This window comes from Dryobates pubescens, chromosome 9 (genome assembly GCF_014839835.1).
Source record: "Dryobates pubescens isolate bDryPub1 chromosome 9, bDryPub1.pri, whole genome shotgun sequence".
NCBI lineage: Eukaryota > Metazoa > Chordata > Aves > Piciformes > Picidae > Dryobates > Dryobates pubescens.
In genome coordinates, this window is record NC_071620.1 from 25,014,888 (window position 1) to 25,029,525 (window position 14,638).

The 14,638-nt window shown below is 39.8% G+C and overlaps 1 protein-coding gene across 3 annotated transcripts in view; it reads left to right on the forward strand.

The window, feature by feature from the left end:
• TRIO (trio Rho guanine nucleotide exchange factor) overlaps window positions 1-14,638 on the forward strand; it is a 255,068-nt gene that overhangs the window by 117,778 nt on the left and 122,652 nt on the right. For all 3 annotated transcript variants that reach the window (XM_054164267.1, XM_054164268.1, XM_054164269.1), the window contains exons 11-13: window positions 590-781; window positions 10,038-10,207; window positions 11,097-11,271. In XM_054164267.1, coding sequence (XP_054020242.1) covers window positions 590-781; window positions 10,038-10,207; window positions 11,097-11,271 — 537 coding nt within the window. The remainder of the gene's footprint in view (window positions 1-589; window positions 782-10,037; window positions 10,208-11,096; window positions 11,272-14,638) is intronic.

Consider the following 14,638-nt stretch of genomic DNA (forward strand, 5'->3'; position numbering starts at 1 on the left):
AACCATAAATGAGTTCTAAATCTTCCTCTGTTGCTGTTTCACAAATGGTGATCCAACTGGCACATAAACTTTTTGATGTATTACTATAGTAAGAGTGGAGAAAAGTTTTCCAGCTTCCTGCTTGATGTGTGGATTTGATGTTAAGCATCTCTACCAGCAGCTATAACTTTCTCACCTCTAATAATACACATTTGAAAAGTCTTCTGGCCATGACTGTAGTGATTTTTCCAGTGTTGAAACAGACAAGTTTCCAAGTAATTACACATTTAGGCTGATCTTTATTGTAGTTCCCTAGTTGTGAATATAAAAAACTAATTCAAAGAAGAATAAATAGGCTTCCAAGTTCTGGATTGAGGAGACTTTTTAATAGACATAAATGATGAGCTAAGAAATCAATTTATTCACAGTTAAATGAAAAAGCATCTAGAAAGTCTTTAGTAAGATTATATTCTACTACTTTAAAAAAAAAGAAGCAAAACACATTCCAAGGCCTTTTTGTCCTTTTGTTTTCATTAGTGGAGCGGCTTTAAAATATCCTGACTGAATTTTCTTTCACTTAGTCCTGTGAAATCAACTTATTTCTCTACAGAACACATATACCAATGCAGATAAGCTCCTAGAAGCAGCTGAACAGCTCGCTCAAACTGGGGAATGTGACCCGGAGGAAATTTATCAAGCTGCCCATCAACTGGAAGACCGGATACAGGATTTTGTTAGGCGTGTGGAGCAGCGCAAGATCCTGCTGGATATGTCTGTGTCCTTTCACACTCATGTTAAAGAGGTAAACCTGTTACTAAGCTGTGATCATAAATTTAAACTTTAAAACCAGTATTGTCCAATGTTACTTTCCTTGTTAAAACCTTGTCACAGGAAGCCATGAAACCTCTATGGTATGATGGGGGTTTGTTTGTAATTTGTGAATTGGGGGGTGGAGTAGGTTGGTTGCTTCATTGATGGATTTTAATTTTTACTTTTTCTTTTTTTTTTTACTTTCACAAGGGGCTTCTACCTCTGTCCTGCAAGTACACATACTTGTTCTGTCATAGGGAGGGAGGGAGGGCCAGAAGAGGGAGCTGATACAGCTAAAAGCAAGCATTGTGAGGAGAGAGACTGTGTGCTTTTGGTGTGGTTTTTTTATTCAACAAGCTCTCAGTGAAGTTAACTTGAGTTGTCAGGCACCTCATTAGGCTGACATGGTTCAGGAGACTGAAATGCATATTAGAAGTGCAAGCCAACTTAAGGCAATCCTGCTGCACAGAAAGGCTAGAGCAAGAATAAGGACTTCAGTAGGGACTTTTGGTTAAAGGTAGTGGCAAATTTCAACAACTGTAGATTACTTGTTTTCTGTTTAGACCTCTTGTTAAATCTCTCTGCTCAAACCAGGTGAAAACCACCCTCCATCAAGAAGTAGTGTGTTTGGTGGGGAAGTGTAGTATTTAAAGTTATTCAGTATATGGTTACTCAGCAACAAGGTTATTCAGCATAACCTTGTAGAGGATAAGGATGGGAGGTTTTTGTATGTGAAACACGTGTTTTGCCCGTGGAACAGATGCATAAGGCAGTTGGTCTTTGAAGGAAGTCAAAACTGAATTACTTTTTAGCTCTATACATGAGTAGATAGCTCACCTGTAAGTTTGTTTCAAAAAGCAGATCAACCTAAAACACTTGTCAATATTCTCCCAGAACTTTGCTTGTTTAAACAAACACTGTCACGAACTATTACGGAGCTACATGTTTGTTTCATTTTTCTCAAGCACAGGGTGTTGTTCCATTGCTTGTTGTGAGGCTCAGAAGCAGTCAGCTGCTGAAGTATGCCCTTTGTTTCTACATGTTGTTTTATTACCTGTTTTTCTTACCACCAAGAAGAGCAACTCAAATGGTATTTAAATGCATGCAGTTTCTTGTAGTGATGAAAGATGGAGACTGTAAAAAGATTTGCAAGGAAAGGGATTAAAAAAAAATATCCCAGATGTGTTGGAATGTTGCCATTACTCCCTTTAGATAATGGTTTATTGTTACAAAAAAACCTCAACCTAGCACATATTCTGTATCTTTTATTTTTATTTTCATTTGTAAATGGATATTATTTTGACCCTTTAAGTGCATGCAGCTGTTTTTATGGCAGCTTCTCTGCAGCCTAGACTCCAGGGGAAACGTATTTTGGCTGATATACACATGCTGATTTTTTTTTGTTTAGTCATGTGACTGACCTTTATACCTAAAAAGCAAGGGAAACTGGAAAGAGGACTTATTTATGGAAGCAAGATTATCTTGTTATTTATTTGCTTTCTACTGAAAAAAATCAGATGTGTAAGGCAGGTGGTTCGTATTTAGTAACTTGTTCTTTGATTAAGATGCAAAGGAAATAGCAAGCTGAAAGCTTTCTTGTGCTTTTTGAATTTTGATCTGTTTTCAAGACTATGTTGGTTCATTATCATTTGTGGAGTTCTGAGAAGACATCACAAAGCAAATAGAAGATGTAAATGCCCTAAACCTGGAAGTCATCCATGCTTTGTTGGCAGAACTGCATTTCTCCTGCATGATTTGGGAAGTTGCTGAATAAATTAGTGGATACATGTAGGCATGTATCCTTTCTGCTATGTGGTGAAGAAATTTATGTGCACACTTAGCTAGTGAAGAGGGAAGTCCAAGTAATAGGTAATAGGCTAGTTGGTGAACCAGAAAGAGATGCTTCAGTTATTTAAAAAAACCCAAACAAAACAACCCCTAAATACCCAAACAAATCAGAACAAAACACTGCTAATGCATTTTGTGCTTCAGGTATTGGGGGTGAACTTCCTTGTATCCTTTTTTGTGTTTTTCTGGTCTAAAAAAGTACACATCAAGAATAAAAGCCCTGTTTGTGTGTGACAGTTTGGGAGGGATCCACAGAGCTGAGAAAAGATGGTCATTTGAGGTAGTGGTTGTTTTGGGGCTTTGAATAGTGGCTCAAATATCCATATGAGCCCTTCCTTTTCTTTTTTTTTTCATGAGGGCTTTTTGGTGTGTTATTTCCCACAGAAATACTTCCTGTTGTATGAGTGCTTCTCATCTGATGAGAATAATCCAGTACTACCCCCTGTAGCTTTATACTTGACGGGTAATTTGCCCACTTTTCCCATCTTCACTGGGAAGTGTCAGTGCTGCAATGTTTGCACAGTACTGCTACTCTTAGTACATCAACACAGTTTCTGCTTTCAGAAGCAGCATGCTTGCCACAAAAACAATAGATTTGCTTGACACATCCTGGAAGTTGCTTTACCTATACCTGTGCACAAAGCAGCTGTATCGTGTGTGTGCAGCAGCTTGTTACAATGCACATTGGAAAGGCTGGCTGTCTTTTAACATCTCCAGAAGTTCTGTAGCCAGGTGGTTATAAGCTGGTAGAGCACCCTGTGGCTTACAAAAATCGGAAAACAAAAATGAAGTTCTCTGACTCCTCACAGACCAACTTGAATAGACACAATTTCTCAGTGAGGAAAAAAAAAAGATATATTTAGGGAAGTCAGAAATATGATGTTCTGTAATGGTATCACCAATACTTATTTTGCCTAAAGGTGATCCAAGAAAATCAGTTGCTTTTTATATATAAACTGCGATTCCATGTTGTTATTACTAACTTATAAGGTTGTGAATATTGATTTTTAGTTCCCATGAAAACAGGGAGACATTTCAAACTCTAAGAAAATTTTTTTCAGTAAGTGATGTACTGAAGTTAAGCCATGCACTGACAAGCATTAAAAGTGTTTGGGACCCTAAATATCCCTGTAAGGTTCTTCGCATTGAAAGTACTGTGTCCTGGCAGGCTCCCAGCCGGAGGGAGGATAAAATACAACTGAACGTCTGAAACTCTTGACCATTGGAAGAGAGTGAAATCCTGATGGCTTTTGTGCCTTTTGACATTAAATAATATGAGGAGAGACAACACAAGAAAAAAACTGCACAGATGAAAAATACATTTCCTCAATAAGCAGCTATCAAAAATGGTTGCGTGCAAAACATAGGAGCAAGTGTGATGATAATCTTTGCTGTGAAATCTGTCACCAGGTAGAGATGTATAGGATCTTGGTGTCAATTTAAATTCTTCCATGCACACACATACAGACACACATGTGCACTCTCTCTCTGAAATGGCTCCTTCAGCATCTCTGAGTGGGAAGACTGAAACCCTGGCCAAGCCAGGTGTTTGTAGTAGTACCACAGTAGAGCAACAGATATTTTCCTAACCGGAGTCAAGCGTGGGAATACAGATTAGGCTGACTGTACGCAGAAGAGAATGATCTCTTTAGAGCCTGTTGGCTTTTTGCGTGTAACCTGTTGTGTGTATTCTGACAAGTTGATTCTAAAACAGATTGGAGTGCTTTTTTTGTATAAACAGTATGCTTAATGGTGTTACTATAAGATGTCTCTTCTGGTTTTTTGTCTTACTGAAACTAAAATTTGCACCAGAATAGACTGATGTTGAAACAAAGAAAAGGGAAGTGGAACTGGCTGAGATTTCATATACAAAACCTTGCTGTTCCAGAGCGAAAGTAATGACAAAGCAGTCTGTGGAAGCTGTTGAAGGAAAGTGGCATTGTTTTGAGGGTGCCAGTGCATGGAAATGCTGAGGAGGCCTTGCTCTGGCCATAGTGCCGCTGATTGTTTCACATCAAGCTATGAGGCATATTTTTGATTCAGAAAATCTTATTGATAATGATCTTGCTTTGTTTCACAACTCACTGCCAGAAATATGCCCTCCTTTGCATTATGCCAGATGAAAGGGTGTCCATCCACACAGCCTCTCTCTTGTTTCATCCCAGGGTAGACCCCAAGTTGACAGACCAGCTCGTCTGGATTTGTCTGTAAAGGGTTACAGCTGGGCTGGCCATGAAGTGAGTGACAGATGCTATTAACCTCTCTCCCTTCCCAAAGGGAAAGTGAAAGGGAAAAAGGGAGAGAGGCTTATTAATTGGAAAAGAAAACTAAAACAGCTTTAATGAAAGTAATACTAACAACAATAACATGAAATATATACAAACCCAATATTGAACCCAACCCCTCCATAGCAGTTACATCACTGTCACCTCTAATACTTTGGACAAGTATTGGGGAAGTCCCAGACTGGACTCAATGGCAGACATGAAACCATATTCAGGAACTCAGGGTTTGGGATCAATGGCAGACTGGACAGAGTACTTCTCAGACACCAGCCATTGAAGAAAAGGCTTGACTCTTGCAGTCCCTCAGATTATCATCTAATACACAAGATTTAGCAGCAGCCTTGGTCTGCAACAGAAGATTTAGTCATGACTTTGGTCTGCATACCAATCCTTGGTACTAACTATAAATATTGAGCCTTACCACTACTAGAAGCAGACACTGTCCATGAAAACATGTTGTTAAAAAGTGCCATTATTTAGAAGAGACCATGCTGAAAAGTAGGATCACTGAACAGAGTTAATTCTGTTCTAATTCCAACCAGGACACTGTCACTCCTGAGAATTTGTGTCTATGTCGGTGGTCTACACATTAAATTTGAATGTCATGAGACTGCTCTCTCCTCTGCACGTCCTTTGCACACAGCAGAGCAGCTTGTGGATGACCTCATTGTTAAGTGTGAAGACTCCTTGCTTGGGCTTTTGTGAATCTCTAATTAATTCTTTTTATAGCACAGCAATGCTCAATGTGATGGATCTGGCAAATTATAGAAAGTGCAGTCTCTGGTCAGTGCTCTGGTATGCTGGCCATCGAGTCTGAAAGTCAATGAGGGCAGTTTTTAAATCTGAATAGAAGAAATGCATTCAGTGTCAGCACACTGAAGTGTGTTGTGGGTTACTGATCTAGCAGGACTCCAGGGTGTTTAATGTCTTAGATTTTTTTCTTTATGAAAGAATTCAGTGTTTGTCTGCTACATGTTCTTACAGGGTTTACAAATAGACATGCACACATCAGTCACTTTTGATGCCCAGAAACACTTGTTGGGGAATACTATTGCAACATTTGGACCTGTACAACTAACAGCTTCTTCAACAACTATGTCTATGGTAATACACATGCTGCCACACTGTGATGGAGGGCAGGGGCAGAAAGAGAAATTGGTAATTTTTACATGCAGAAACCTTGTGCCTTTCTTTGTCCTAGCCTGCTGAAAAGGCTGATGGCATATCCAATAGCCATTATTATAAAAATTAAAAATAAAATAAATTATGGAAGTGTCACAGATATTTTACCCTAATAAAATCACTGTATGTGCTTAGAAATATATTTACTCAAAAATAATTGTTCTCTGAACATATACAGCAAAATGCAGAAAGGTTTTGTTTAGCTGCAGTCTTTCAGAAGATTGCAGGAATGGGACTTAAATGGATAGGGACCCATGATGGAAACACTGAAACTTCCAGGATGTTGCAGACAATTAAAATAATGCCATCTGAGTGACTAATGGCATGCTCCCAAGAACTTGGGAAAGAGGTAGTACAGGATGCAGGCTTATTCAAACAGATGTTTCTTAGTCTCTGTTATATTTAGCTCCAAAAATTAAATAAATAAAATCTGCTGAATGAAATATCTGCCTGTCAGCAATTCAGAATTTGATTTCCCTCTCCAATTTTAGTTCTGATATGATGTGAAGAGCAGATGAAAAGAGCAGAAGAGCCTCCTTCTGTGACTGGATTGAGTTATTTATATGGTTTTCTTACTGTACATTATAGCTGTCTTGCTGCTGGGTAAAGTTCTTACTGAGGTCACAGGACTTAGTAGTTTGTTTAGGGATCTTTGTGCTGCTTCTTTTACACAAACTAGGGGGAGGAAGAGTCTGGAAGTTACTCAGAAGTTCACACTGAGAGAAACTTAACATTTGTTTAATGATGTGGAGTTTCCTCCCACTGAATTTTTGTTGCCCAGCTCTCTTTTACAGAATAATGAGTTACTTCAGAAATTCATTACACTATAAAATCTGTAGTTCTGCACTACTGAGCATGTATAGGTAAGCTCTAGTCTCTTTTTGTCCCCCTCTATTAACTATCCAGTTTCTTTTGGTATTGCTGTGCAATCTTGTACTGTATTCATCCTTAGTTTTGTATCCAAAATCAAGGTAATTTTTGTCATTTCCAGAGCTTATTCTGGTTTTAGAGCTGTATATGAGCCAGATGGCTATTGCCACCCATTATTAGTTACTTCATTAATTGCATGAATTTCTGTCTTGCTTTAATAACCTGATCGTTTTGTTCATTTGTAGTGGCTTCACTCTTAACTTCTGTGTATAAATACGAAGATTATTTTGAGGGGAAGCTGTTTGCAAGAAACTTACTTTGTGGAAAGCACCAAAAGCTTATTTGGTAATCTGTTAGAGTAAGTTTTGCTTTGGAAGTGTCACAGAGCTGTAGTTACTTCAGAGATGGCTTAAATTGTTCCACTTTCAACAGCATATGAATCACAGCTGGGCATGTAGTGCATACTGATCAATCTCCTTCTCTTTCTGCACTTTTAAAAAATGTTTTTCCTTCCAAAGCAGTGGGCAATTCAGCAAATGTGCTAGGGAAAGACAATGTAATTTGAGCATTTTGGTACCTTTGGGGCAAGATGCCATGCTTCCAGTCAATCTAGTCAGCATAACACTTTGTTGCGCTAGCACCCATGTCTTTCTGCTCTAGGCAGGTGGTGTTGCTTTGAACTGGCTACACAGAAGGAAAGGTCTGCTTATTCTGTGTAGGCTTGATTTCCAGCATCAAGGGTGAGCTTCAAGGGAAGTATTTGTACACACGCTACATCACCAGCACAACATTGCTAAATTTGCTTGCTCCTGCCAGGTCCTCTCCACCCAGTTCTAGAAGTAGCTGAATTGTATGTGATGAATTAAGAAATGCAGAGGTGAGGTGTCCTTTGTACAGGTTTGAAACAACCCAGTTAGAAATTACATATAAGGAAAAAAATTGAATTGGCTCTTAGACCTGTTTTGAGCTTCTGTACAGGGGCTTTTAAGAGAGCCAAGAGGCAACCTTGATATGGGCCAAGAGACTCAAAATTATTTTAATCCCGGTTTGTCTGTGATAAACATCTCAGAAAAGTGGGCATTTTACAGATAGCACGTTTAGCCTGGAGTGTAGAGGTCTTCTAGCCAGCACTGAACAGTTGCACAGCTGCAAGCTGCACTGTTTGTATTTACACACCAACTCAGTTAGAAGGTCTCTGACTGCTGCCCTTTTATTACAGTTCAGACATAAACTTCATGTGCTAAGAGAGGAATAAAAGTATGTCCCTTGGGCATTGAAACCTGAGTAAAGTTTCCAGGTTCTATTGTCAGACTATTTGCTCATAAGTTTCAGTTGTCTCTAAGTGTGCATTTGGGGGGAAAAAATACTTTTGTATGCTTTATGGGGTTATGTTGGAATGAATGTTGATGAGTGCACTTGACCCACTTGTTAAGTCCTATTGATTTGTACTCCTTTTAATAAGCAAGACTGCTGTGGCTTGAGCTTGTGGTGGTTTTGGCTACGGAATTGCATTAGAATCTCTGACAGGCATTGTCTTTGAAGCATATGAGTAGTCAGAGAAACAGTCTGTATGAATAGGCAGTTCCATTTCTGGTGAGAATTATTAGTTTTGTAGAAGAGAGTCTGGTTAAATGTGATATCTTCCCAAGTGTGAAAACCTATAGCTTGGTTAACTCAAAACTCAGAAGGTATGTAAAGCTCTAAAATACAAAACTTAACATTTAGTTTTAAAATAAAGCTTCAGAGGAACTGATTTAAGAAGATCTAAAATCCTTAATTGCATTTTTTATTTTAATGTATCTCCATTAGTAGTTAGGAAACCTTTGTGATTATAACATTATGCAAACAACAAAGAAACAAAGAAACCATCTTTTTCTTTCTTTCAAAATTAAGACAGTTTTGATTGCTTACTGTGTGCTTGTTCACTGTGAACCTAATTAAAGTTAAAAAAGTTTATTTGTATCTTTGAAATATATAAAGGCAGAGAGTAAAATGCAGTCAGAAGACCTTAATTCTTTCAATCAAATAAGAGTTATTCTCTCAGGATATAAAACAAACTCTAATCCTTGTTCTTGGAATCACAGCATTTGGGATGTGATAAAATAGAGAGGAGGCACCCAGTTTCAATGTTTCCTGTGAGAGCAGTTGTTTCACTGTGCTTTTAGCACTGCTCATAGAAGTGTTGCAGCCGTGCTTCCTGTCTTCAAGCAGTGTTTTTATCAGTTGCACAATAGACGGCTAATGGTTTGCTGATGAATAATATTCAGACAGAGCATAGGATCTAACAGCTTGCCTCCTAAAATTGGGGGAAAAGAACACAGAAGGGTTCAAGTGACCAGTAGTGATACCTAGCTAGCATATACCTAGGGATTTTTGTGTAAATTGTGGTTCATGGGCAGTTCTGAACAGATTATGTGCACATGTTAAGTAGGGGGGGGAAATGTTGAATTAACTAATTACTTCTGATGGTTTTTATTGTAACATTGTAAAAATGAAATCAAGAGTGTAAACACCATGGCTGTAGAAATCATGGTAGAAAAATAACTTATGTTTGATTTATCTCTGTATTTTGGTTTTCAAAATGCCTTTTTCTTTTTCCTTTCTTTTGAAGGTCACTGGAAAGTGTGGTGTTGTCTATGTGCATGTGTCAGTATAAATTTGATGGTGGCTACAATACATCTCCCTTCCTTCCTTCCTTCCTTCCTTCTTTCTCTCAGAGAATGTTACCATAGCATTTCCCTCCCAGGGACTCTAGCACAGAGCTGCAGATGGGATTCTCGCTATGAACTCTGTGCTAGTCAATTGGATACGCTTAGTACTGTAGAAGGAAAATGGAAAAGAAGGGGTGACTTAGCAACACGGATAAAGCTTTCCTGGTATTTCTAAGAAGTTAAAACTTTATTTGAAACAAAGACACATTTTTATTAAATTGAGGATGGGATTTTTCTGTGAAGAGAAACAAATCCTGTTTCTTTTCCCCACCTCAGTCTGTTCTGCCCAGAGAGATTGATGTGGAATAGCGACTGTGATCCTGGGGCTTATATTTCTCTGTTTCCCCTTTAGCTGTGGACATGGCTTGAAGAGCTACAGAAAGAACTGCTTGATGATGTCTATGCCGAGTCTGTGGAGGCTGTCCAAGACCTGATTAAACGTTTTGGTCAACAACAACAGACTACTCTGCAGGTTACAGTCAACGTCATAAAAGAAGGTGAAGATCTTATACAGCAACTAAGGTAAAGCAGTTTTTATTTTAATATCTCCTGGTACATGTCTGATATTCTGTGAAGTTCTTCTCTTTTTGAGGGTAGAAATGATGACTACACAATATGACTTAAAAATAAAACTTGTAAATATTAAGACTACATTGATGTTTCGTGCTGTACTCATGGTCTCTAACCCTCTGTTTACAGGAAGCTCAGCTTAGAAATACTACCTTCACAAAAAGATTTTGTTTACGTAAGCTGCCTTTCTGTCTTTGTAGTCTGACATGCAGTGCTCCACAGCCTTTTGAGTTTTGAGCAGCAGCCTTTGTAGGGGGAGACATACTTGAAATTGTTTTGCAGACTGATAGGCAGCTTTTTTATGGTAAAGACTAAGCTTGCAGCCCATTTCATTCAGTAACAATCTAAATAAATTTGGGTCCAAGCTGTGGCAGTAGGTGCCTTACGTGCTGCAGAAGCTGATATCATATCTACATTTGCAAGTCCTATACTAAAGTAAAAGATCAAGAAAAACTTTTTTATCCAGTTTTGCTTTTTTTTTGCATTGACAGGAAGGTTTGGTAGAGTAAATAGTTACTACATGTCCCTTCCTTTTCACAATAAAAGAGTTTGTCCCTGGTTTAAAATTTTATTCTGCCTGTGTACAGAATGTCCTTAAATGCTGAATTAGTCCAAAAAAAGGAAAGTAATCTTATTTTCTAATGCTTTCTCAGGTAATAAAATATAGTTTAGACTTTTATTAATGAAGGTAAGCTTAGCTTTCATGTGATATGGCTTGCACTGACCCTATCTGAAACAGGCATAGACTTTGTGGTAATGCGTACTTTCCAAATTGTATGACTTTTTTTAATAATACTTCTTTCTTTCCTTTTTTGCCCCCACTTCTCTCCGTTTTGAATAGGGATTCTGCTATTTCTAGTAATAAGACTCCGCACAACAGCTCAATCAACCACATAGAGACAGTCCTGCAGCAACTGGATGAGGCACAATCGCAGATGGAGGAGCTTTTTCAAGAACGCAAGATCAAGCTTGAGCTGTTTCTGCAGCTCCGCATATTTGAACGAGATGCAATAGATGTGAGTGTCTTCTCTTGGAGCTGCACTGCATGCACTTCTCTTCTGTAGGAATGTTTATACTGAGTTTGTTGTGTAGTTGCATTGGCATATTGTTCAAATGACTGAACTAAGGCTTTTGTCTTGTATGTGAAAGTGTCAGGAGACTGCAGAGCTGAGTTTTTTGATATTAACACCAGCTCTTATTGGCTCCCAGTGCATTTCTAAGCACATCTTGTAAAGTCATAATGTACCAGTTGTTTTATCTGGGAAGTTTGGTTTGAATATCAAACTATCTCACTAACTAGAATGCTTAACAGTTAGTGTGAATAAGACTTGCAAGATGGCCATCACAGAGATGTGGTGAGATGGCTCATGTGACTGGACTGCTGAAATCAGTAGCTACAAACACTTCAGAAGGGGTAAACAAGGAAGGAACAGCAGGGGGTGGCCCTGTATGTCAGGGAGAGTTTTGATTGTCTGGAGCATAGTGATGGTGACAATAGGGTTGAGTGTTTATGGGTAAGCATCAGGGAGGTCAACAAGGCAAATGTCATGGTGGGAGTCTCTTACAGACCACACAACCAGGATGAAAAGATGAATAAAATACTCCTTAGGCATCTGACAGAAGTGTCACAATCACTGTCCCTTGTTCTTGTGGGGAACTTCAACTTCCCTGATGTGCACTATAAAAGCAGTATAGCAGAGAGAGCAGGAACAGAGGTTCTTGGAGTGTGTGGAGGATAACTTCCTGACACAGCTGGTGGTGGAGTCAACCAGGAAAGGCACCCTGCTGGACCTGTTGTTTACAGACAGGGAAGGACTTGTGCATGATGTAAAGGTTGAGATCTGTTCTTGGGCCCAGCGATCATGAAATGACAGTGTTCTCAATTTTTGGAGAAGAGGGAGTCAGCAGAACTGCCACTATAACCTTCCATTGGGCAGACCTTGGCCTGTTTCAGAGACTGGTTGACAGACTCCCTTGGGAGGCAGTCCTGAAGGACCAGGGAGTCCAGGAAGGCTGGACACTGTTCCGGAGGGAAGTCTTAAAGGCGCAGGAACAGGCTTTCCCCAAGTGCCAAAAGACAAGTTGGCAGGGACGAAGGCCTGTCTAGCTGAAGAGAGAGATTTGGTTGCAGCACAGGGAGAAAATCTGTGGTTGTTGGAAGGAGCAGGCCACTCAGTGGGACTACAAAGATTTTGTGACTCCAGTTCTCTGTAATGTCTTTATCAATGATCTGGCAAGGGGATTGAGTGTCTCCTCAGTAAATTTACAGATGGCACTAAGCTGGGAGAGAGCATTGATCTGCTTGAGAGTGGGAAGGCTCTGCAGAGGGACCTGGACAGGCTGAGGTTCAACAAGGCCAAGTGCCAGGTCCTGCACTTGTGTGGGCTTGGGGCGAAGTGGCTGGAAAGTTGCTCATCAGAGAAAGACCTGGGGATGCTGATCAACAGCCACCTGAATATGAGCCAGCAGTGTTCTCAGGTGGCCAAGAAGGCCAGTGGCATTGTGGCCTGGATCGGGAATAGTGTCACAAGCAGTAACAGGGACATGATTGTCTACCTGTGCTCCGCACTGGTGAGGCAACACCTTGAGTACTGTGTTCAGTTTTGGGACCCTCACTACAAGAAAGAGGTGCTGGTGCCAGTCTGGAGAAGGGCAATGAAGCTCATGGAGCATCTGGAGAACCAGCTTTATAGTCAGTGGCAGAGGCCTCAGGGGAGACCTTGTCTCTCTCTACAGCTATCTGAAAGTGGGCTGGAGCAATGTGGGGATCAGTCTTTCCTCCCACGTAACAAGTGATAGGACATGGCTTCAAGTTGCAGGGAAGATTTAGATTGGATATTAGAAGAAACTTTTATACTGAAAGGATTCTCAAACACCGGAATAGGCTCCCCTGGAAGGTGGTTGAATCTCCATTCCTGGAGGTGTTTAAAAGACACAAATTTGTGGTGCTCAGGGATATCATTTAGCCCCAGACTTGGCAGAGTAAGATATTGGTTGGACTATTATGATCTTGGAGGTCTTTTTGAATGGAACAGGTTCTCTCATTCTGTAATTTTGGTACAAAGCCTCTAAGCTGTTGTTTCATAGTGACACCCCTCTTTGCATTCTTTTCCAAGTCAGCTTTGGGTTTTTTTCAGCTGGCAGCTAGAGGTGATGGTTTTAATCTTTAGGGATGTTGCATTGACTATCTGTCTTTAAAGGAAAATAATATTCTTTTCTACCTCGAAAGCAATGCAAAACCAGTTGTAGAGCCACACCACTGCAAAACTTCAAGAAGTTGTGAGACTGTCCAAATTATGAAGGAGGGTTATAACTTACCAGTTGGAAAATTTCTGTTTCTATACAGACCTAAAACTCCACACAGAACTTGGATTAATTGAATTCCATTATGAAGCCTCAACTAAATTCATACAGCTTTTGTGAAACAATTAGTGCTATACACAGTGACTGAAACCGAGTTAGTGCCTCAGAAGGTTCAAAGTTATCCACTGAAAAATGGTTGGTTTGAGTATGTAATGGCTTTATCTCAGGACTCTGGAAACTAGGAGTTACAGTGACACTTTATGTCTCCTCATGTGTGTATAGTAGAAGCTGCAACTGTTGGTTGGGTATGGTTGGGGTATGGGCAGAGGCGGTTGGCAGAAGTGATAGCTTCTCAAGTGTTTTGTTCTTTTTTCATAGAATCAGGATGTCATTGCTGAAGTCTGGTTTAGCTAAGCAAGTTGTTAGGTGCAATGCAGAAATAGGCAGACAGTTCCTTGGTCTGTGCCCATAGAGGAAGTGAGAATGTGTGTGCTTTACAGTAGTAACTCTTCCTTTACAGACTAAGAAATTTCTGTATTTTGCAATTCACACTAGTTTGAAGGGTGCTTGCTACTTCAGTTATGTGAGAGTTGCTGTCTTGCCTATGCAAGGGAAAGGTTTTGGCAGAACTGTGATTGTAATAATGAACCAGATGACTGGTGTACATGTAGGAACATGGAAGGTACCCCTTCTGCAGGATTTGAAGCAATTTTGCAGTCTTTGCAGAAGTAATATCCACTGCTTGATTTCTGTGTTGTGTGGAACACTTCTATTGAGGAAATGACAGCTGTGGGGTGCAAGGCATACAAAGAAAAGTAATGGAAGAATCAGATTAAAAGTTTGAGTGAAGTTCATGATTAAGGTGATTGCTTTCTGTGGCAGGTTACCTGGATTCTGCAGTAGCAGAAGGCTGGCTGCAGGAACCCTGCTTTGTAGATGTGTTCTGTTCCTTCAGTGCCATACCTCATCTGCACAGACGGTTTAAGTTATTTGGTGGTGCCAGTAGGATTTTGCATGGGAAAGCTGCAAACCCTAAGTTGATAGGTGGTGCTTTTTCTGAAGCTGACACTTGGCATGCTT